Source organism: Rhipicephalus microplus, chromosome 6, assembly GCF_043290135.1.
Source record: "Rhipicephalus microplus isolate Deutch F79 chromosome 6, USDA_Rmic, whole genome shotgun sequence".
NCBI classification, from domain to species: domain Eukaryota; kingdom Metazoa; phylum Arthropoda; class Arachnida; order Ixodida; family Ixodidae; genus Rhipicephalus; species Rhipicephalus microplus.
In genome coordinates, this window is record NC_134705.1 from 171,517,527 (window position 1) to 171,540,207 (window position 22,681).

Genomic DNA, 22,681 nt, shown 5'->3' on the forward strand with positions numbered 1-22,681 from the left:
GCCATCCGTGAGTCCGTCCATGCATCTGTCTGTGTGTCCGTTCGTCCATCTATTCAACACTCCAAGTTCCACCATCTCGCATCTTTACATATGATGGACAGACGGACGGACGAACGGATGGAAGGACGGATGGACGGACGGACGGACGGACGGACGGACGGACGGACGGACGGACCGACGGACGGATGGATGGATGGATGGATGGATGGATGGATGGATGGATGGATGGATGGATGGATGGATGGATGGATGGATGTGGCTGTACCCTTTAGATCGGGCGGTGGCTAGCGCCACCAAGCCGGTAATACTTAATGAACCAAACACAAGATTTATTTTTTTTTCTTTAAATAGTGAGATTGAGGATTCGTACTTAGCAGTGAAGGTTTTAATTTTCACTCGTTTCTTGACTTTAGCCTCCAATCAGATAACCTCCTTCTAGTTAATTGCACCCGCTTGAATTCTATTCTGCCCTGCCTGTCCCTTAAACCCAGTGCTTTGAAAAACTCTGCGCCATCCTCTTGAACTATAGGGTGAAGTCCTTTACAGAACATTATCAAGTGTTCGGCAGTTTTTTCTTCATCTCCACACGCACTGCATACCGTGTCTACCCCTTCGTATTTGGCCCGATATGTCTTGGTTCGCAACACTCCCGTCCTGGCCTCAAACAGTAGAGAACTACTCCGAGTATTATCATATATCCTTTCCTTGGTAATTTCCTGCTTAAAAGTTCGATAGATCTATAATGCGGACTTCTTAATCATGCCGATTCTCCACATATCGGTCCCAGCTTCCTTCACCTTCTTCTTAACCGATAATTCTTTTTGGTTTGGCCACCTGCTGTTTTCTAAGTATTTACCAGTCAATTTTCTGGTTCGCTTCCTCCGATTTGTATCGACATTCTTCATGTACAAGTAGCTGAATACCTTCTTAGCCCAACGCTCCTCCCCCATTTCTCTTAATCTCTTCTCAAATTTTACCTTGCTGCTAGCTTCCCTGCCCTCAGATGATGTCCATATCATATCACCTTGTACTCCTTGATTTGGTGTATTCCTGTGAGCTCCTAAGGCAAGCCTACCTATTCCACGTTGCTTAACTTCTAATCTTGCTTGAAGTTCTGATCTCATGCACAAGACGGCATTGCCGAACGTCAGACCAGGAACCATGACCCCTTTCCATATTCCTCTCACAACATTATACCTATTGTAATTCCACAGTGCCCTGTTTTTGATTACCGCTCCATTCCTGCTACCTTTAGTCGTCGCGTATATTTCATGTTCCCTTAGGTACTCGGCCCCATCGCTTATCCATACACCCAGATATTTGTATTTATCTGTTATTTCTGTCGTGACCTCCTGTATTCTAAGCTCACTACCTTCATTCTCATTAAAAATCATGCATGCTGATTTTTTCTTACTGAATCTGAAATCTAACCTATCTCTCTCATTACCGCAGATGTCCACCAATCTCTGCAAATCTTTCTTGTTGTCGGCCATTAGCACTCTATCATCTGCGTACACCAATGCTGGTAGTGCCTGTTCAACGAGTTTTCCTTGTTTGACGAAAGAGAGGTTGAAGCTCAGTCCACTTCCCTCTGATTTGGCCTCTAATCCTTGTAGGTACATCATGAATAATAAGGGTGACAGAGGACACCACTGCCTAAGCCCCAGTTTTACCTCTGCAGGCTTGGATACCTGTTTTTCCCACTTTATAATTACCTTGTTATCTTTAAAGATATCCTTTAGAAGATTAGTGACTACATTTTCCACGCCTAGTGTGTCCGGAATGCCATTGTGGTCATGCAGAAGAAAATGCTCGCCATATTCTTTTGGAGTGCGTTAAATACGCGAATGAAAGAGAAAAATTAAAGAACAAATTAGCAAGTTTGGACGCACGGCCCCTCACAATAAAGAAACTACTTGGACCATGGCCTGAGATGCATCTCCAGAAAAAGGCAATAATCTTCCTGACAGACTTTTTAGTGGAGACCGGACTGGACAAGCGCCTATGACTGACAGCCAGAGATGGGTATTATATAAAATGTGGTCATGTATATACTGACATTAGATTAGTAAGGTATGCGTGTAAGTAGTTTATGACTGTGTGAACTGCGCGAAGAAAACTGTGCATTGGCATGATATTTGTACTGGTTTCAGTGTGCTATTATGTTTTTTTTTCTTTTCCGTAATGTTAATTTTTGGGTTCCGTTCTGTATTATAATTTTATTTTTCGCTGCAGAACTTTGTGATATGGAGTAGCCGAGGCAATAGGCACCTCAACCTCTCCACAGAAAAACAGTTAAAACAGAACAGAACAGCCTAGTGTGTCCAGTATTCCCCACAATTCCTCTTGAACCACGCTATCGTACGCTCCCTTGATATCCAAAAATGCTAGCCACAGGGGCCTGTGTTCCTTTTCTGCTATTTCGATGCACTGCGTCAGTAAGAACAGATTGTCTTCCAACCTCCTGTGTTTCCGAAACCCATTCTACAGTTCCCCCAGCACCCCCTCATCCTCTATCCATGCCTGCAGTCTTTCCTTTATAATCTGCATCGCCAGCCTGTAGACCACTGATGCCACTGTTATAGGACGGTAGTTGTTTATGTCAGCTTTGTCCCCCTTTCCTTTATAGATCATGCTCATCCTGCTAAGTTTCCATCCATCGGGAACTTCTCCATCGATTATTATTTTGCTCACTGCCTCTCTCAAAGCCTGCTTAGACTTCGGACCTAATGTCTTTATCAGCATAATTAGAATGCCATCTGGGCCTGTTGATGTACTACTAGTAACCCTTTTCTCAGTCCTTTCCCACTATTCTTGTGAAAATGGAGCCATTGCGCCACTTGATTCATCCTTGTCTATTGTGGTGCAAAAAGCACTTCTTTGTTGAAAATTTTCTGTCACCCTTGTTCTTATATATTCAATAGCTTCGTCCCCTTCTAGCCTAGCTCCTTGAGCTGTAGTTATAAACCTCTGCTCTAGGCTCGTCTCATTTCTTAGGGAGTTTAGATGGTCCCAAAATTTCGCAGCTGCCTTTCTATCTTTTTTATATACTTCTGCCAGCCACTGAGCTCCTTTTCTTCTAATCTTTTCATTGATCAGAAGGGATGCATTCCTTCTACAGCTTAGAAAGATTTCCCATTTTCTTTCAACATCATCTGTCGGTTCACCCCGCTGCTTGGCATGTCTGTGTTCCCTAGAGGCTTCCTGACGTTTTGCTATGGCTCTCTCAACTTCCTCATCCCACCAACTTTTGGGTTTGTGTCTTCTTTTCCGGGATGATTTGTCACGCGTCTTAGCAAGCTCTAGCTCAAGGAGTCTCATTAGATTCGTGTATGTCCACAGTGTCTTGTTATCCTCCGTGATTACTCTCTCAATTTGTTTAGTGGCTATTTCAATTTGCCTTTCTGTATAAAAATTTTCCTGTAGTTGCTCATCTTGTCTCCTTCCCACTTTCACTGCTCTTCCAAAACTTTGCTTAATACGTTTGTGATCACTTCCGCATATGCACCGCATCCAGCGGACATTCCAAGGACTAAACTAGAGGTGGCACACGCACACTTTCTTAAGGCTTGCGCTTCGTGTCTACTTCCCACCTTTAACCACCTCGAGTTCATGGTATATACTAGTTCATTGTATTCATGGCACTGCGGCCCAACGCTTGCTAAACATTTCTAAAACTAAGGAGGTTATGCCCAGCGAGTATAACGTAGCAACCTTTTCTTGTCAGATAGTGCTGAATGTACATGCCAATGGCTGCTACGGGTGGAACGAAAGACAGGAGAATTCAGCTTTTAGTTAACGCGCACGCTGCGAATTCTTTATTCTTCAACAACGCACAGAAGAAATCTCTCACCGGCACCACCTTGGAGGTCAAAATGTAAGACTGGTTACACACTACGACTACTACTACGACTACAAGGGACGAACGGGGGCCGCTATAAGGAGCTTCGCCCCCTAAAAAGATCGCACTGCTAAAAAGAAAAGAAGGTGACAGTAATGTTATTGCTACGCGAGTATTGCAGGGCAGATGCGCATTAGACGCGAAATGAACATCGCAGGTACTTGAGAGATATTACTGTACAAGACCGTGGATATATATTTCGCAGCGAGAGCTCGAAGTAAGATTGTAAGAGAGTGTGACACCGAGAGGGGCTCTTTATTACATAACGGAGAGGTCCATATATGTATCATGAAGGAAGTGGGAAAGAAAGAGAGACATGCGTAGGTTACATATAAATCTAAAATGTATACAGAGTCACTGCATCTAACTGCAGCAGGCGGACCCTTGTGCACAGTCGTTAATGCAAGTTTGCTGTCGGTACGACATGTGCACAACAGCGCGTGTCGTCATCCTTCGCCCTTTGTGCATGTGTTTTTTTAGCCACTTTGTGTGCAAGTGAGCCCTTAGCAACGAGATTACCCCAACACTCTGCTTAGTCGCTACGGTGGTCTACTGGCTATGGTGCTCCAATGCAGACCCGCATGACGCGGGATCGAATCCCGGCCGTGGCAGACGCATTTTCGATGAGAGCGAGAATGATTGAGGCCAGTGTGCTTAGAATTAGATGGACGTTAAAGAAAATAACCCGGGTGGGTAAACGTTCTCGAAAACCCTTCACTGCGGTGTCTCTCATAATCATAGCGTAGCTTCGGAACTTGTTCAAATACGAACAATTATTATTATCAACACACTATTAAAAGCCTGCGCAGAGTCTCCCTTCGGGGAGAAGGGGAGGTTCGTCGCATCGCCGCACTTCATATTATGTCAATGCATAGAGCTCACAATACGCTCTCCCTACCGATTCGCAGCGCCTCCCTCCTTATATCGCAATGAGTGAGGCTGATTTTGCACCCCCCCTTCTTTTTTTCTTAGGTGACTAGGAGGGGCGGTCAACCCCCTTTCCCCCCCCCCCCTGCTTACTCCTATGTTCTTAGCCTTCTGCTGCAACGACTTTCAAGTTTGGCATTCTGGAGTGACTTATTTTAACAACAGACTAAGATCAATACGCGCATGCGTAGTAGCGATGGCGTGCCTATGTAAATAAATTCTATCGAGCACAGTCACGCAATACGTACTCAAGTGTTTGATCGAGACCATGGTTATTGACGCGAGACTGTGTACACAGTAAGTACTGCGAGCTCCAGCTCCAGAAATAGCGGGTTCAAGAAGAAGGTCAAGCAACCCTGAATGTCGCCCCACAGTTCCCGGCGAAGAACAGAGAGCATCGAACGCCCTGCTTGTATTGAGCCTTCCTTTTAACGATTAAAAGCTTTTCCTTCCTTTCGGCCCGTCTCGTCCACTCACAGTATTCGCGACAGAGGCACACCATGATATGCAAGGTACATCGTATAGCACTATAGTGTGTCAACAAGAATCGCATCTATAAGGAAGCTCGAACGGTGTTTCACGTGGCGTGATCCACACTGGCAGCACGAATCCATCAGCCAATAACACGTCTCTTAGCTCAACAGATATGGATGGATTTGCTGAAAGCACTAATGAGACATTAACGGGCTTTCTGGTTGGACTAAATGTAGCCTGAAAATGCATACGATATCCCGTCACGTGAGACAGCGTTGCACTTAAACGATAGTACCAAGATGAGCTTGTTGGGTCATCGCGAACTGGCTTGTATCGTGGCTCGAAAGCCAATAAGTACAAAGCGCTTGTGCTCGTCCTGTACTTAATTTTTGCCCTCGTTCATTTCGATGCTATACAATAAGTCTGTTTACAGTTGAACGTTACTCGCTGGCGTAACTATGCGTCTCACTGACGGATACTTCGAGCACCACGTAAGTATTTGTAGTAGTATTTGTAGTAGTAGTAGTAGTAGTAGTAGTAGTAGTAAACAACAAGGCAGCTGACGGTTTCCCAAGTGGCCAGGGCTGTCGGGCCATGCATGGTCGCCACCTCGTCAGCGCGTTTGATGGCCCGGAGCAGGATGTCCAGGCTTGTACTCGTGAGGATTCTCTCCCAGGACTCACTTGAAGGTGACTGTCCTAGGACGTTTGGTGGGGGAGGATCCTTGCACCACGTAAGCGTTGCGTAATAAGTCGAAATTCTCATTATTCAGTGCGCATTCCTGGTATTTAAGGTAAACAATGATGTCTGGACTTTGCCGCTCAAAAACCACGATTTGATCACGAGGGACGTCATAGCGGAGGGCTGCCGAAAGTTCGACCATCTGTAGTGCTCTTTAACGTGCAGTGACAACGCACAGCGCAATGGCTTCGCACGACGGCAAACGGTGCAACTCAACGACGTACGCATTGGAACGAAGGTGACGTACACTACGGTAGTACGTCTCAATCAATTCCCTCGCGACGACCACTTAGCGTGCGTGCATTCTTATCAATATTCTGGTACTTCTAAGCGCGGATTATAGTTTCATTTATATAACCAAGCGTTTTACGAAATTCGATGCGTTACGTGTGTGACTATTTTTCTCGTATTCTTTTTTTTTCTGCGCAAGTCATCGTGCTACCCATTCTTAAATTAAGCTGCTGTAATCTTTTATCCCGCGTCTAACCTCATCCCGCGTCAGGCGTTACCGGCAGTATCTGCCGAACAATATAATCGGTGGCACTGTCTCATCACCATTGCTCTCCTCGTTTCCTAAATGGCGCTGCTCCAACAGAAGTGTGTACAATGGGACGGATGGACGAAAACATAACCCGACGGACGGACGCTTTTTTCTTAGCTGTGCATTGTTTATTTTTCCCAACGTCACATCCGTCACGGAAACACGTCCGCGGAGCCGGCGTGAAACACTTTCGTGCTAAAAAACACGAGAAGGTAAAGATTGATTCAATAATGCGTATCCAGGAAGTCGAACTTCAAGGCAAGCAACGTGCCCGAGGGTATCGCGCCATACGAATCGTCCACTTTTGTTTGTAGAATATGCTACTACAATGTAACCTTCTACTCCATGCCCAACGTACACACGCTTCCTGTTTCGAGAAATTCTGAGTAGATAATTAGCGCCATAAGTCTCTGATACTACCGTTCTTGTACACATCAACGTCGTAAGACCATTACAAACGTGTGTTCAAAGAAACTGAGGCTTCGCAGCCACACAATTACATGCGACAGCGGCCTCAAAACTTTTCACTACCCATGTGCTACTTTTCTCCAAGTCATTACGTATGTTGATCAATGTGCCTTAACTGTACGGAGTCTGGTAAACGAGCTATTTCTAGTAAGAAAACGTTGCGAGAAGCAGATGTTGATAAGAATTGTCTGCGATGTAATAAGTTTTATCAGCGGAGGTGCTTAAGCTCAAGGTTTGCTATATACGAGGTGGTGGTGGTAGTAGTGGTTTCTTGCCCTGCTGTCCCCACAACTATCACCCCTTACGCATAATGGGTGACGGTATGAGCAGATGGAGCGACCGAAATGTGAAGCGAATAATCGCGCCATCCGCCGGCGCCAGCAAACAACGCGACCAAACAACGTTCTTCTAACCCGTATCCCCCCCCCCCCCTCACACACACACATTTTTTTTTTTTCTGAGAAGCTCGGGCAACTAAGGCCTCGCTATAACGACAGAGACACCGCGTCGAGCGCCTTGTGAGTTAAAAGCGCGTAATCCCCGCATTTAATTCCGAGCTTAACGAAGGCGCCAAACACGGCTCACATATGGGGATTATGAAAGTGAGCTGCTGACAAGCAGTGTATACACTGGATGAGACGAAAAAAATTAAGCGCCGTGGGCGCAAGTTCTCTTTAAACTTCGTTTGATATTGAAGTCGGGAAAACTTTTTTTTTCTTCTTCAATGTATCCATCCTTTCGTAAGAAAACTACCCTTCAACTCGGCTCTAAAGCTCCTTCATCATTTCCTTTTTTTTCCTCGTAAGGGCTCAGTGAAAGCCAGACAGATTGAGAAAGGAAAACATCCCCCACTCGGAAGGGCGGCAAAGCGCTTTGCGCGTCTATGATGTTTGAACGTTAATTCCCGCCTATGTACGCCGCGTTATCCGTGCGTCTGCAATCCATTTCGCATTACTGTACCTTCTTCTGTCCATTAAATTTTCTGTATTAAACCCACGCCAGCGTCGTTGTAAAAAAAAACAGAGACACAAGACGGTACCTAAGATGTTCCTTACGCACACTCATCCTAAAACACCATCGTGGATAAGCAAGGATCAATTCATATCATTTACGACACACCAGCCCAATGATTCATCAGAACTATCGAATTTCAATCATGTTATTTTAAGAATTGGATTAAATTGTGATCGGTGAAACCTCCCGAGCAAACGTGGAGAAAATCTGCGAGCGACAGGTAAAAGCCAGGACATAATTAAATGCTGTGCTAAGTCCGTTCTAAGCAACAGCTGATTCTGCGAGTGTAGCGCTGATATGGTATACTTGTGTACTTCTGAATGCACGAGCTCGATCCTGCGCGAATGCGGTTCTTGTGTACGTCTTGCTCTATAGTTGCGAATACTGCACCTAATGCTGCACCTTGCAAATACTGCACATTGCAAAGCAGAGGAAGTTCGCAGCACGGGCAAACACAGCGATTACCTCGACAATCACGCGCTAACCGAGGCGATGGCGCCCACGGAGTTTCTTAAAATTAACTAGGCGGGCCTCAGGCGCTGCGATCGTTGAGTGAGCATGGAAATGATGGATATAGCACAAGGGTTTACCTATGGTCTCCGTACTTGCGGGCTTCGAATGCACTTGCCGCTTAATTCATCACTGTGTTCTGTTTCCAATAAGAGAACAAACCATTTTTTTAACTTCGTGACCCGATTCGAAATAGTGAACCTAAAGATCAAGGTGGTGGTGAAGCGTAACTGCTGAACATTTTACGATTGTCGTTTCCTGACAAAGCACCCCCAAGGTACGCGAAGCCAGACGGAGCCGGAAGGACGAAGATCATCGTCGTTCGACGACATTTGCAGCAAAGCATGAAGACACGCGGTCAATTTTGTCGTCGTCGTCGTCGTTGTTGTTGTTGTTGTTCTTGGTCTTGTTGTTGTTGTTGTTGTTGTTGTTGTTGTTGTTGTTGTTGTTGTTGTTGTTGTTGTTGTTGTTGTTGTTGTTGTTGTTGTTGTTGTTGTTGTTGTTGTTGTTGTTGTTGGCGGCAGCGGCGGCGGACACATTTATGTACTACCAATCATTCCCAGGCTGGCTGAAGCATCTTGCGTTGCAGGCAGTTCCCATAGAGACTATAGCGCCAGAGTTCCCCCTATAGTGTGTTTATAGGAAACCCTACGCCTACGGCATGATGCGATGCGGTGTGTCAATAAGTACTTGGCACGACAACTAATCTCGGAGGCCCTTATGAAGCGCAGGATGGCTTCGTACAAAAACGGGGTACTCTCCAAGCTAGAACCAGTGTTATCACACGGAGAAGCTATACGCATCGCGCGCAATTCCGTCAACAGTTCAATAATCTGTTGACGGAATATTCACATTGAGTATTAATTAGTAGCAGTCAGTTAACTCTCTCCACGTCCATGTGACTCACTTCCACCAAGAACCATATAATACCAAAACACAGATGGAATTGCGGCGAATTCGCAACTAATTCTTTCTCCAGACTACTTCGGAACTTATCACGGCGTTATACTGCATGCATGAGATACATATTGAACGCATCGCACTGCACTGGGTGTGTCTTTGTTACTTTGTGCGTGCGTGTTCACGCGTGTGTGTGCGCGCACGCACATGTGCGTCCTCTTTCATTTCGGAATACAAAGTCAAACCCGGAACGCGGCACATGCTGAGCTTCTTTTCCAAAATTTCAGCCACGTTCACGAAGAAAACACTGTGAATAAGGTAGTTAAAGTAGTTACGCCCGTTTGTTCTATGACCCACTGCGTCGCGAATGCAGAGGTTACAGTATAGTTGCGGCGAACAAAGGTGCACTATACAAGATACTCTAAATCATGTGAGCTAGCGTAACCGCAAAAAAATAAAAAAATAAAAGAGACAACGCACGGGAACTTCGGAGGCTTACAACAGGGATGACACCACCACCTAACCACCAAGCTTTCGTCCAGTTAAAGGACCCTTTAACGTTTTCCAACCAGGGTACAGTTACTCTGAGCCAAACGTTTGTGCTGGTTTTCGCGCATTCCCCAGCTATGAATGTAAAAACACGCAAGGTAGCAGAATACGACGCGACTACACGAGATGCTTTCTGAAACTTCGAGACGCTTGAACGTTTACGAGAGCGCTACTTCTCCGCCAGTATTTTTTTTCGTTTTTTTTTCTTCGTTTCGTACGGCAGCAGACAAGCCGGGAAAGGCGAATGGCGTAAGGAAAGAGAACAGGTGCAGAATCGTAGATGCCGTAAAGACTAGTGCAGCAGTAACACCCCCTCGCGAGCACGGGAGACCAAACAATACCAAGAATTCTTTAGCCTTCTAAAACACCGAAAGCACGCTGGTTCGCATGCTTCCGAGAACAACCAGCCACTCTGAAAGTGGCCCCGCCAAAACTCGCGCAGTTAGGGACACAACGGAGGGAGAAAAAAAAAAAGAGCCACGAAACTTCCCAGTTCACGTTAACTACGACGCTGACGCGAGTGCCATCTGTGCTTACGAGAAGGCACGAAGGTAGGGGCAAAAAACGAGAGAGAAATGAAAAAGTGGTCTGGTATTGCGACGTGTTTACGAAACCTAGCGGCTTCTAAGAAAGGAAGGCCACGCAGAAGCAGCAAAAGGCTGTAAGCAGATGCATCGTCTGATACTGGTGTGACGCGCGTAATCCGGATCGAATTTTCCTTTTGAGTCACGATTGGCTGGTTTACGCAAGTTGCAGAACGAATACAATCGCCGTTGAGAAATTTGATATCGACCAGGCTTGATCGCGATCGGCAGTGCACCACGTGACACCAGTATTACAACGGGTTTTGAGGATCCTCAAATGTACAGCTGCGTCCACGTCTGCATAGAGCGCGCGAGCGGTCAGTTTTGGTAGGTTTTTCCTGTGCGGGTAAACGCCTTGCGGAATTTGGGGATTCTCACGTGGCCAGCATGACTATTAGGCCACGCCTGCCTCTGACACATTTCGACAAAAACCGAAAACGCCGGAAGGTGTTATCCCGCGGAGCGAAAAAAAAACAAAAAACGAAAACAGAAAGGCTGTGGCTCCGCTCATTTATGCCTCGTTGGGCAGGTGGGGGAGGGGGTGAGGTACGGGTTATTTTATTGTTGAGCACTTTTCTTATAGAACAACGGATGGTCGACATTTCCAGAGCACTCCACTACGGCATCTCTCATAATCATATCGTGGCTTTGGGCGTGAAACCCTCAGATATTATTAATAATCTTATTGTTTAGACCGTCGTATAGTCACGCATCGGGTATATCTTGCGTCTCGTGGCATGGAGAAGGTTGTGATGCGAAAAAATCGGCATCACGAGTTGATGTCACATGGTGACGGATGACGCAGCACAACGAAGTTTTCGTGTCACCATCATGGCGTCACGTGACGCAAAGGCATATGTCATAACATCACATCGTAGCTTGGTTAACGGCGATCTGATCACGGAGGCCACGCAGAACCAGGTGAGGTGCCTTCGACCCCGAAGGCAATGCAAAACTACCATATTTGCAGGGAGCTTATGATGCCTGCCGGCCAGGGCAGCATCAATACGACTTAGAGGGAAAAGAAGGATGAGAAGATGAGAGGATGAGAAAGGCTCACCCTCTTAAGTGAATACATGAGGGACCCTGCGAGTTTATTAGGTCATGCCGACACATATCACAATAGGGAGCATTTCTAGGGCCCAAAAACAACAAATGCCAGCCGTATCACGTTCTTTTTTTTTTACACGGTGCAAATGTACAAGAACAAACTGCTGCCACTACGTTCATGGCTGCTAGCCGGAAATTTGTAACAACGCAAGCGTTACCTCGGGGCTCACCCGATATCCGAAGGAATAAGAATATATCAGCATAAAAACAGCCAGTCATTGTGGACAGCCAAGATTCAGAAAGAGAGACATTTGTATTCGCACTGCTACCACACAAGTCTTTACACAGACGTACGTTATCGTCCTGACGAACCCTTCCTTCAAGGACAACAGCAGCAACTCTAATAATAATAATAATAATAATAATAATAATAATAATAATAATAATAATAATAATAATAATAATAATAATAATAATAATAAATGACTGTTACAGGCGATGGTGTGCAATCTTGGTACGATTTTGCATTAGGCTCTATCTCGACTGCTGGACCAACGAGACCCCTTGCGGCCATCACTCAAGCGGCGGCTTTATCCTCGCAATTTGAAAGCGTCAATAACCAAGCAGGAAACACTCACGAACGAAAAAGGCGCCGGCTTCGTTAACGCCGTCAGCGCCACACTGCGAACGCAAAAAAAAAAACATATAAATTCACGCGCATAGCCGTGTGTCCGTTCGTATACGAGCGCGGAAAGAGAAAATACAAATAAAACTACACACGAGGCACACTTTTCCATGACGTGGGACGAGGTGTTGACGACATCAAAGGCGTCGTCCAATTGGCGTCGGTGAGAATGAAAGCACCTCCACCTGACGGCCGTTTCAGGCGCTAAAAGAAGCTGACGCCGCCTTATTGCAGCCGCTCTATGGGCCTGCTTATAGAAAGGCCGACGGACGCGCGAAGAAGACCGGAGATGACGGGGAAAGGTCCAGTCGCTCTAAAGGCGATAGCCGCAGGCGTGACCCTTCTCTGGGGTGCAGAAAAAAAAATGGCAGCATATCCACGGAGTGAATGATGGAGAGTGGGGCGAAGCATTCGTCCGTCCACGCGTCCGTCTGTGTGACCGTCCATGCGCCTGTTCGTGCGCCCGTCCCTGCGTTCGTTCATGCATCCGCCCCTGCGTCCGTTCATGCGTCCATCCATGCATCTGTCTGTGTGTCCGTTCGTCCATCTATTCAACACTCCAAGTTCCAGCATCTCGCATCTTTTTATCATATATTCCCCATATAGAAGCACCGCGATTCAGTGGACATTCCAAGGACTAAACGAGAGGTGGCACACGCACACTTTCTTACGACTTGCGCTTCGGGTCTACTTCCCACCTTCAACCACCTTGAGTTCATGGTATATATTAGTTCACTGTATTCATGGCACTGCGGCCCAATGCTCGCTAAACCTTTCTAAAACCAAGGAGGTTACGCCCAGCGAGTATAACGTAGCAAACCTTTTTCTGTCAGATAGTGCTCAATGTACATGCCAATGGCTGCTAATGGGGATCGCAGCGTGCGCGTTGACTAAAAGCCGAATGCTCCTGTCTCTCAATCCCCATTATCAGCCATTGGCATGTACATTGGGCACTATTTTTTATTGTTAAACAACGCACAGAAGAAATCTCTCACCGGCACCACCTTGGAGGTCAAATGTTATACCTATATCGGGTATGTGCCACTGGTGGTTACGTACTACGAGGGACGCCCAAGCCACGCCATAAGGAGCTTCGCCCCTAAAAAAGATCTCCTTTATTGGACCACTGCTGTGGTGCAGTGGGTACACGTTGCTCGCCTTCCGACCTGGAGGTCCCGAGTGCTATCCTCAGAGCGGTGGTCCCAGTTCGATGTAGGCGAAAATGGTAGAGGTCAATGTACTTAAGGTTTATAGGTGCACGTTCGAGAACCTGTCATATATAAGGTGTGTCATTCTGCCAATAAATCCAGTTGTCAGTCAGCGCTAGTGCGTCTGTGTCGTCTCCCTTGTGGGTGGGTGTCCGGGCTGTTACTCACCCATTAAGAAGTGCTGATCAACAACCCAAGGTGGTCATGTCAAAGTGCTTTACTGTAGTGAAACTCTCAGTCACCACGCTGTGGCATGGGCACGCTCTGCCCCAGCAATCACTGTTATCAATTTGGGATTAACGCTTTCAGCTCCGTACAAGTGTTTTGTTTGTTTTCAATAATTTTTAAGGCTTTGCATACAGATAGAAGGTCCATAGCAAGGAATTTTTTTAGGTAGCGCGGGCGTGCTGAGGCGAACTTGTTTTGAAGGCGTTCACTCCTTGAGAGAAATACCTATTTTACTCATTTACTTTCTGAAAACGACCCTTTCCATCCAAATTTCGAGGAGAAGGGGTAGGGCTAGGTGTACCCATCTTTACTCTAACGGTTGTCCGCTATTCCTTTGCCCTATTCACACGTCAGCTTTTCCGCACAAATCTTCGCTCCACACTTGCACTGCGGGTTACAGTAAGTCCCAAACACTGTATATACATCTACCGCTGTAACCTCGGAATAACACAGCTCGCCGGACGAAAGAAAAGGAACATACAGCCACGTCAGGAAAGAATAAAGGCCACATAAACCAGTTCCTGCTATAGACCAGCTACGCACGTTTGCAAATTTCCTAGTAAGCAAAAAAAAACAAAAAATCCTGGAAATAAAGCTTTACCTACCAATTCAGTGGCGGCGAAAACTTTTGCGTGGCTGACGGGAGCGTGACGGGAGCGTGACGTATGGTATACAAAGAAAGTCCTAAATATTCCTGCCATAAAATAAAAAAAAACGAAAAAACCGCTTCGTCCTGGAGTCCTTCAGAGACCGACTAAAAATGGCGGCCAAAAAAAAAAAAAGGCTCGCTTCCATATAAACTGTCATCTTCGTTAAGGAGAAAGGATACTAAAGAGCGAAGACCAAAAGTGCGAGCACCGAAAGCCGCCCCTCTCCCCTCCCCCAAAAAAAAGTAAACAGAAAACTGCATTTCCAACCACTTCCATTGAAGACATTCAAGAGAAACCTAGCAAACCCGTAAGGACCTCTCCATCTTGCCGACTACTGAAAGACGGGTTCATCTCGAGCATTCACGGTTTAAGCGTGTAGGCGGCAAGCAGCGTCACGCTCATAAACAAACAGGACGACGACGGGGGCGAGAGGCGTGAAGGTTTATGTCGACGGTGACGGTGGTTGGTTAAGCCTGCGTATCATTTGCGATAGCGCGAGCAAAGGGTGCCCGTATAAGTTGGTAGCCGACCGCAGCCGAAGCCACAGTACATTTCTTTAGGTTTGGCTAGACGCACGCCGGTGGCTTGCAGGGAGGAAGAGGCGTTCGGAAGTGGCTTGATCGCGTAATACGAGAGGGGAGAGGCAACGAAACATGAACGTCGCACTGGTAGCCGGATTGGTCATCACCTCCCTACTGGCAGGTACGTCGAAGATCTTTACCATGTCCAATTTTTTCAGGAAAACCGCGTCATCGTAAGTTTAAAGCACAACATTAAAATGTCTCCGGTATCTGTGCTATATACCAGCACGCATTTCCACTAGCGCCATCCCAGAAAGTCAATATTTATGACACATACTTGAAGAATTAACAAACGAAATCAAGTAGGCACAACGGCCATCCACAAACTTACAAGTTCATAACCTTTATTACAACGAAACTGATTAATATGCAAGGTTTAACATCCCAAAACCACCATATGATTAGTGAGGGACGCCGTAGTGGAGGTCTCCGGAAATGTCGACCCCCTGGGGTTCCTTAACGTGCATCCAAATCCGAGCACACGGGCCTACAGCATTTTCGCCTCCGTCGAAAATGCAGCCGCCACAGTCGAGATTCGATCCCGCGACCTGCGGGTCAGCAGCCGAGTACCTTAGCCACTAGACCACCGCGGCGGGGCGATTACAACGTAACTACTGTCTGTATAAATCGATTTGTCCGTTCTGCCACGTGGGCATACAGCGGTTACAATTCTCAGCTTCTGACCCGAAGATCGCAGGTTCAATCTCGCATGCGGCGGTGACCTTGAATTCAACGGGGGCGGTACATTAAAAGCCTGCGTATATACTGTGCAATGTCAGTGCGCGTTAAAGAACACCAAGCATGGTACAGAACTCCAGAGCCATCTACTACGACATTTCTCGCGCCCATATCGTGCCCTTTAAAATGCCGAACTGGGTGAATTATTCGACTAATGAGTTCGATTTTCTATTTAAAAAAAAAACACGTCATCAAAACGTGTCATCAAAACGTCATCAAAACGTGAAAAAAAAGGGGGCACAGACCTCGTCAAGCCATAATGTGGCTTTTTGTCTTTGTCCCTGTTATCTGTACAATGTATAGATGCGAAATAAAGTTCAAAGTTCAAAGTTCAAAACGTGACATCACTCGCTTCTCCCGGTTTTACACAGAACATGTCATCATAACGTTTGAGCGCTGCTTAACGTCTCGACCTCTTATTGTACCGTTATTTCCGCGGCTACCATTAGCGACTATGCACTTGCCACGGGGGGCCGCGACGTGCAGGCACCGCCCTCCGCACAGTGCTGACATTGCACAGTGAGCCACATTCGCACGCAGAAAGTGATCGCGTTTCTTTACGCGCGCTGACGTGACTTTATTGCTTCGTGCCATATTTCCATGTGTCGATTCCAGCGTGATGGTCATGACCAGAGAGAAAGCGCCCGACCAATCTGTGTAACCCCACTCATTTTTTTTGACGGATTAGAGAAATTTTCGCCGCAATCAGGATTCGAGAAGCAATGAGCTCCGCTAGTGACGTCATTCAAAAGCTTCATTCAAAGGTAGTTGATCACCACTTAAAGTGAATCACTCAATTAATTCTAACTGTTCAGCTCTCTGAAAGCTCTGTTATCGATAATAATGCTCGATAACACAGCTCGATAAGTAAATGAGGCTCCAAGTCTCCAGTGTTCAGTTAGAGCGACGCAATTGACTCCAAAGGATGGAGCCGCCAAGCATGGTATTAGGTTAAGTTGGATGAAGTGGTTAAGGAATCATTGGTAACCAATTCGTAAAAATATGTAATTGCAAATGTTCTGAGCTCAAATAACTTCAGTACACGACGAACGGCTGTCAAAGCCTTCTTTGTGTATACCTGCACGTCTGTTTCACCGCACGAATAATTTTAATATTTTGGGCGCACGCACATTGGCTAATATTTGGCTACGCTAATCCATCCGGGAACCGGTAGAGCTAGTGCGTATTCGAGAGCACTTTTAGAGATTTGCCGGCGATATTCGCATACGTTTTCTTGTTACTGAGTCCCCCCTCCCCACGAGATTCGTCATCCGTCGTGATCTTCGCTTACAAACACACGAACCCACTTATCAACTCCGAAGTGTTACTCGGGTATAGACTAAGGAGCCAAGCCAGGTGAAACTGACAAGTGTTCCGAACGGTACACCAGGTTTACACGATTGCGAACAGCGCTCCGTGTCTCAAGATGCTTAGCACTTATCATGAACTTCGCACAATAAAACATTTTCAGCACCACCAAAAAGTCGTAACTGGCAATAGCAGCGCATAAAAGTGATAATCCTAGTGAGCGCAGGGAATGATTGATTCATTGATGTGTGGGGTGTAACGTCCCAAAACCACCATATGATTATGAGAGACGCCGTAGTGGAGGGCTCCGGAAATTTCGACCACCTGGGGTTCTTTAACGTGCACCCAAATATGAGCACACGGGCCTACAACATTTCCGCCTCCATCGGAAATGCAGCCGCCACAGCCGGGTTCCGAACCCGCGACCTGCGGGTCAGTAGTCGAGTACCTTAGCCACTAGACCACCGCGGCGGGGCTGAGCGCAGGGAAGAGTCAAAATGTCCGTTAGGTAAAACCTAAGAGGAGGTTTAACATATACCTGGTGTTTCTTCTTTTAAAACTTTGACAAACTTACCATAAAACGACATACATGCTTAGGTCGGCAAAAGAAAGCGGAACTGGCTCAGACTCACTCAGCAAATGTATATTGCTCTTTGTACTCTCTCCAACTCATAATCAAAAAAAAAAATCCGGAGACAAACTCACTCGGACTCAAACTCACGAGATAACTTTCTTCAACCGTATACCTCATGCACTCAGCGTCCGACTCGGCAAAACATTTCTCACCCGTACACGCTCAGACTCACGGCTCCAGCTGAGTCTGAGTGAGTCCGAGTTGCTCGACCGATGAGCGAGTTCGCCGACCTATGCCCGGGCGGCTACATGAGTAACAGCCGCGTCCACGTCTGCGTAGAAACGCGCGAGCAGCTAGCCTTGCTTAGCGGCGCGACACCTTGCGGCGGTTCCGGGATCTAACGTGGTGTCCCCGGGAGCAAGCGCGGCCTAACAGACATGTTGACCTTCTTTGACACCAGTGGGAGCCACGTTGAAAGGCGCGCTTGTTTTATAGAAAGTACGCGCATGCGGTATCTCGATTACGGAAGATGACGCATTTCGATAGTCAAAAACCCACTTGCGTGGCGCGTGTTCAGGAATGCATCTTTTTCGAACATATAGCGTCCCTCAAAGGCAAGTTGCTCGGTGTACCTGTGGCTTCTTATGGTAAGCTGAGACCTCTATAAGACCTCATCGCGACTGAACCATTCCAAAACTATGTACCAACCTTTTCAGTCGTGTTAACGCTCACAAACATTCCTTTTTTTCCGTCAGCTATCCACCATTGGAATAGACTAGACAAGACAACAGTATTGTGTGCTGTAACACTATTCAATCATTTATGAACATAATACAGCGTGTCAATCTTGAATTACGAGCTGTTTGACATTGTATCTTCTTTCTTGTTCTTCCGGTATGTATCTTCTTTCGATGCTTAGTATGTATTTTCTTGTCTCCACTCCTGCATGGGCCGTGAAAAGCCTGCAGTGAGTTCAAATAAAAAACAAATACTCGGAGACAACTTTCTGTGGCAATGAAGGGACGGCTACGTGGGCGGAGCTACTGCACCTGTACTCCTCCGCGAAGTATATAGTCCGGTTCAACTCACGATTCGAATCACGGCCGCGTTTATGTAATTACACTGCGCACAACTTGATAGGCCTGCTTTCGCAGCCATTTCTGAAAGAAATTCAGCACAAGCTCCTTCGTGCGAGTTGTCGGAATAGCTGAAGGGCGATGCGCGCTCACCTCAAGAGGAAGACGCCATTTTGACTGTCAGGTGCACATAAAACGTGGGACGTTTTCGGACGCGCAAGAACGCGAAACGACTCTTCGGAAAGCAACTAAGAAATAATGGTACCCCCTTGGCGCGCGCAGCGTCTCTTCATAAACAGCATCTAGCAGAAAATATTGTTGTTTTTTATTACTTTCACGTGAAAAGCACGGACGCATTCGTGGCACCGTACTCTACAGCAGTGGCACATGCCCACTTTGGCTCCGTAGCCTTTCCCTTCATTGCCACATAAAGTTGTCCCCGAGTATAGTTACAAACTGTGGAAAACATCGGTATTTCCTCCTCAAAGGAGGATGCACACAGGCCTGAACCAACAAGCGCGCGCTGCGAACTGACGTCATGTACGAGACTGCCGGTGGCTCCACCTTCGGAGAGGATTGCCCAGTGCACGAAATGAACTATTTATTCAGTCGCAGACCCGATCAGCTGGCCACGTTTCAATTGTCCGGGCGGAGCATCTGCTAACTTCCTGAGTTGTACCCTTGGTTTTAACTACTATACAAGTTCTGCCACACAAATTGGGGACACACCTGTCGTGAACTTGTGCGACTGTTTTGCTAGATTGCTTCCGATGTAGCCGTAATTATTTTTTCACTGCGAATGTAAGTGTTCCCCTTATTAACAAGTAAAAGTTTGTTGTACCTAATCAAAATATTACACTCACCTCGGAAGTGATGGCGAATCTCCGCTGAACTTGGTCGGGCAGTTAACCTTTTCAACCGAAAACCATTCCCCCACGATTCTTTTTCCATACAGGGCAAATAACCCATCTGACATGCACGAAAAAATGTATGCCGTCACTGAGAAAAGCAAGTTGAATTGAATAGTGGGCAGCATATAGAAAACGGACCGGGACACTTCAGGGCTCTCCCGTATAGTACAGTGCGTAGCAACGGTTGACCCTGGTGCGTACAGTCCTCTAAAGCGTTCACAATCTGTAGCCAGAACGACTGGAGCACATACTTTGCGACTGCCCAACCTACAAACGTGAACGACAAACACCAACTTCTTCAACTGAACGATTTCGCAAAGGGCCATCAGCTGATGAGATCATGTTAGGCCCCTGGCCTGACACTAACAGTGTAACTGTGATCATGGGCGCGGTATTGCCTTCTTAGAAGCAAATTGACTGTATGCACGGCTATAACGTTTCCTAAGTTTGAAATGATTGTATATAACCGCCTGTCTAACTCACCATCCTAATCTATTACTCCTTTTTTTTTTCTCCACTTTCCCCTCCCCCGGTGTACAGTAACGGGCTAGAGCATGCCATCGCTCAGACCGATCTCTCTGCATTTCTGTAAACACACCTCTCTCTCTCACCACGTTTACCATCTCTAATAATAATTTTCTCCATAAACACGGGACATTTACGCACAATTTCTCAGGGTTGGACAGCGACGGCTCCTGGCGGAGTTCTCTTTTATTATAAGATAGTAAACAACCCCTCTCCCACGGCACAGAGTATGAACAGCGGCGCCCTCCTTGAACTGCCTGCCCGTTAAACCTATCCATTCCTTTCACGCTCTCTCTCTCTCTCTCTCTCTCTCTCTGATTATTCAGGCTGCGAAGGACAAGCAGCGATCAAAGGACAGAATGTGATGTACCCGCCTGGGCAGGCAACCAAGGGGGGTGGTTTCTTCTCTGGCGGCGGCGGCGGTGGCTACTTTCCCGGCTCGAAAGGAGGCATGAAAGGCGGCGGATACAAGGGATTCCCGCAGCTGCCACAGCAGCCACAGTGTAAGAGCAACGTTTGCACTTATCCATGTAGCGGTATTAAGAACGCGTTAAAGACAATATAGAAGAGACAGATTACACCAACATGCGCTCAATTCAAACAAAAGTTTATTCACAGAAACTGGCCAGGTTTTATCTTTTTTTTTTCTGTACCTCTGACAGCTGTCCTGTCCTCCAGTTTTTAGATTGTTGTTTCACGCATGCGTTTCCATCTTCAGTATATATATATATATATATATATATATATATATATATATATATATATATATATATATATATATATATATATATATATATATATATATATATATATATATATATAAGGTCGCAGGTTCGGATCCTGCACACGGCAAGTTATCTAGTTATCTTTTCACCCACTTTTCTTTCTGTATAGTTACATTACAATTCGGTCTAATATCTTCCCCTATACTTTTCTTGGCAGTATTGTCTGTTAGATCTCATTAATATTGTGTAGAACACGGAAAAACGAGCCCTTAAGTAAACACTTCTTTCCTTTATATATATATATATATATATATATATATATATATATATATATATATATATATATATATATATATATATATATATATATATATATATATATATATATATATATTATGACCATTCAGCGTGATTAGACGCGAAATCTAGAATGCAGACGCAACAGCAGTGCCTAGAGGACCACTCGCGGCTTCTGTCACAATTTCGTGAAACTGCCGCGGTGTGCAACGGGCGCAACTCTATCCGCGTCGAACTCCCTAACGGACCTTTACATTGACGGAGTACGACGGAGTTCGGTGATGGCCTTGTGACAGGGGCATCTCACATGAAGATATACCACCGATACAGCAGTCGATTCATTGATGTGGCGCGTCCGATCTTCTTGTCGCGTCCTATCGTCATTCTTGCGCTACAACGCCGCATTTAATGTGTTGCTGAAAGAGAACACACGCCTACAGCACGAGCGCAAAACAAACGAGTCACGAAGTGTCCGTCCCTAACACGCTCCTTTTCGTAATTTTGCGCAGATCCCATCATGCCACAGCAGCAGTACCCGTTTATAGGGCCACTCCAGCGACCGGAACAAGAGCCGTTCATGGGCTGAAGTTGGAAGGCTCACCCTCGCAAGGCCCCACGTCGCGGATTGTTTGAGTGCTTAAGCAGGTAAAAACAGAAATAACTACTAAAAAAGACACGTGGGGGCGAAATAGCACTGTGTACTGGTTGCTTCGTTTCAACGGCGCACTTTCACCTTGAAGAAATAAAAAAAAAAACGTCATCTGCAGTGTCACCGTTCTGCGGTCGTTGTTCACTGTGTGTATTCGTGTTATCAGCAGTCTGATTACACAACTGCACGACAACGCATCGTATCTCGTGTTTAGACAATCAACTCGGTGGTATGTGATTGCTGCTTACACGTCATCCTCGCAAAGTTAATAGCTACGGTTTCACGTCCCCAAAGCCACACACATTATCACGAGAGGTCCCACAGTGGAAGGCTCCGGAAATTTTCACCATCTGTGGTTATTTAACGTGCCCTGACATCACCCCAGCCCACGGGCCTCAATCATGACGCCTCCACCGAGAAGCGACCGCAGCGACTGGAATCGAACGCGCGACCTTCGGGTGTGCAGCAGAACACCGTAGCCACTGACCCACCAGGGCGGACTACGCCCACAAAGTTCCTAAACGCGTTCAATTACAAATTGAATAGCTAGGTATCAATATTAATCCCTCTGGGAAGGCCGGGAATGTCGTTTGAGCAGAGGAGAGTTTAAAAGCGCTTTTTTACGCGCCATGCTGGTCTAATGGTCACGCCACTCGACTGCGCACCTGAGTGTAGCAGAATCGAATCCTGGCCACTGGTGTCGCATTTTCGGCGAAGAAAAAAAATGCTTGGCGATACCTTCCGACAGACGACACAGAAGCTGCGTATAGCAAGTAAAGCCTGAAAAACAAAACTCACAGACGTTCGTGCCCTAAACGGGTTGCGAAAAATATTACGCGTTACAGATTTGAACCTGATTAATGTTTA

The 22,681-nt window shown here is 46.3% G+C and overlaps 2 protein-coding genes across 2 annotated transcripts in view; one reads left to right on the forward strand and one right to left on the reverse strand.

Annotated features, from left to right (window-relative positions):
• LOC119167161 (beta-1,4-glucuronyltransferase 1) overlaps positions 1-22,681 on the reverse strand; it is a 444,090-nt gene that overhangs the window by 242,558 nt on the left and 178,851 nt on the right. The gene's annotated exons all lie outside the window — the stretch shown is intronic.
• On the forward strand, positions 14,782-21,931 carry LOC119167162 (uncharacterized). Its single transcript, XM_037418602.2, has 3 exons — positions 14,782-15,132; positions 20,470-20,646; positions 21,675-21,931. Exons 1-3 carry the CDS (start codon positions 15,084-15,086, stop codon positions 21,749-21,751), a joined length of 303 nt encoding a protein of 100 aa, XP_037274499.2. The 5' UTR covers positions 14,782-15,083; the 3' UTR covers positions 21,752-21,931.

What these genes read in the sequence shown, in the direction of transcription:
- LOC119167162 (XM_037418602.2), top strand. Translation starts at nt 15,084, where the DNA reads ATGAACGTCGCACTGGTAGCCGGATTGGTCATCACCTCCCTACTGGCA. An exon ending in CATCACCTCCCTACTGGCAG is followed by an intron (nt 15,133 to 20,469) that starts GTACGTCGAAGA and finishes CTGATTATTCAG; the next exon opens with GCTGCGAAGGACAAGCAGCG. An exon ending in GCTGCCACAGCAGCCACAGT is followed by an intron (nt 20,647 to 21,674) that starts GTAAGAGCAACG and finishes AATTTTGCGCAG; the next exon opens with ATCCCATCATGCCACAGCAG.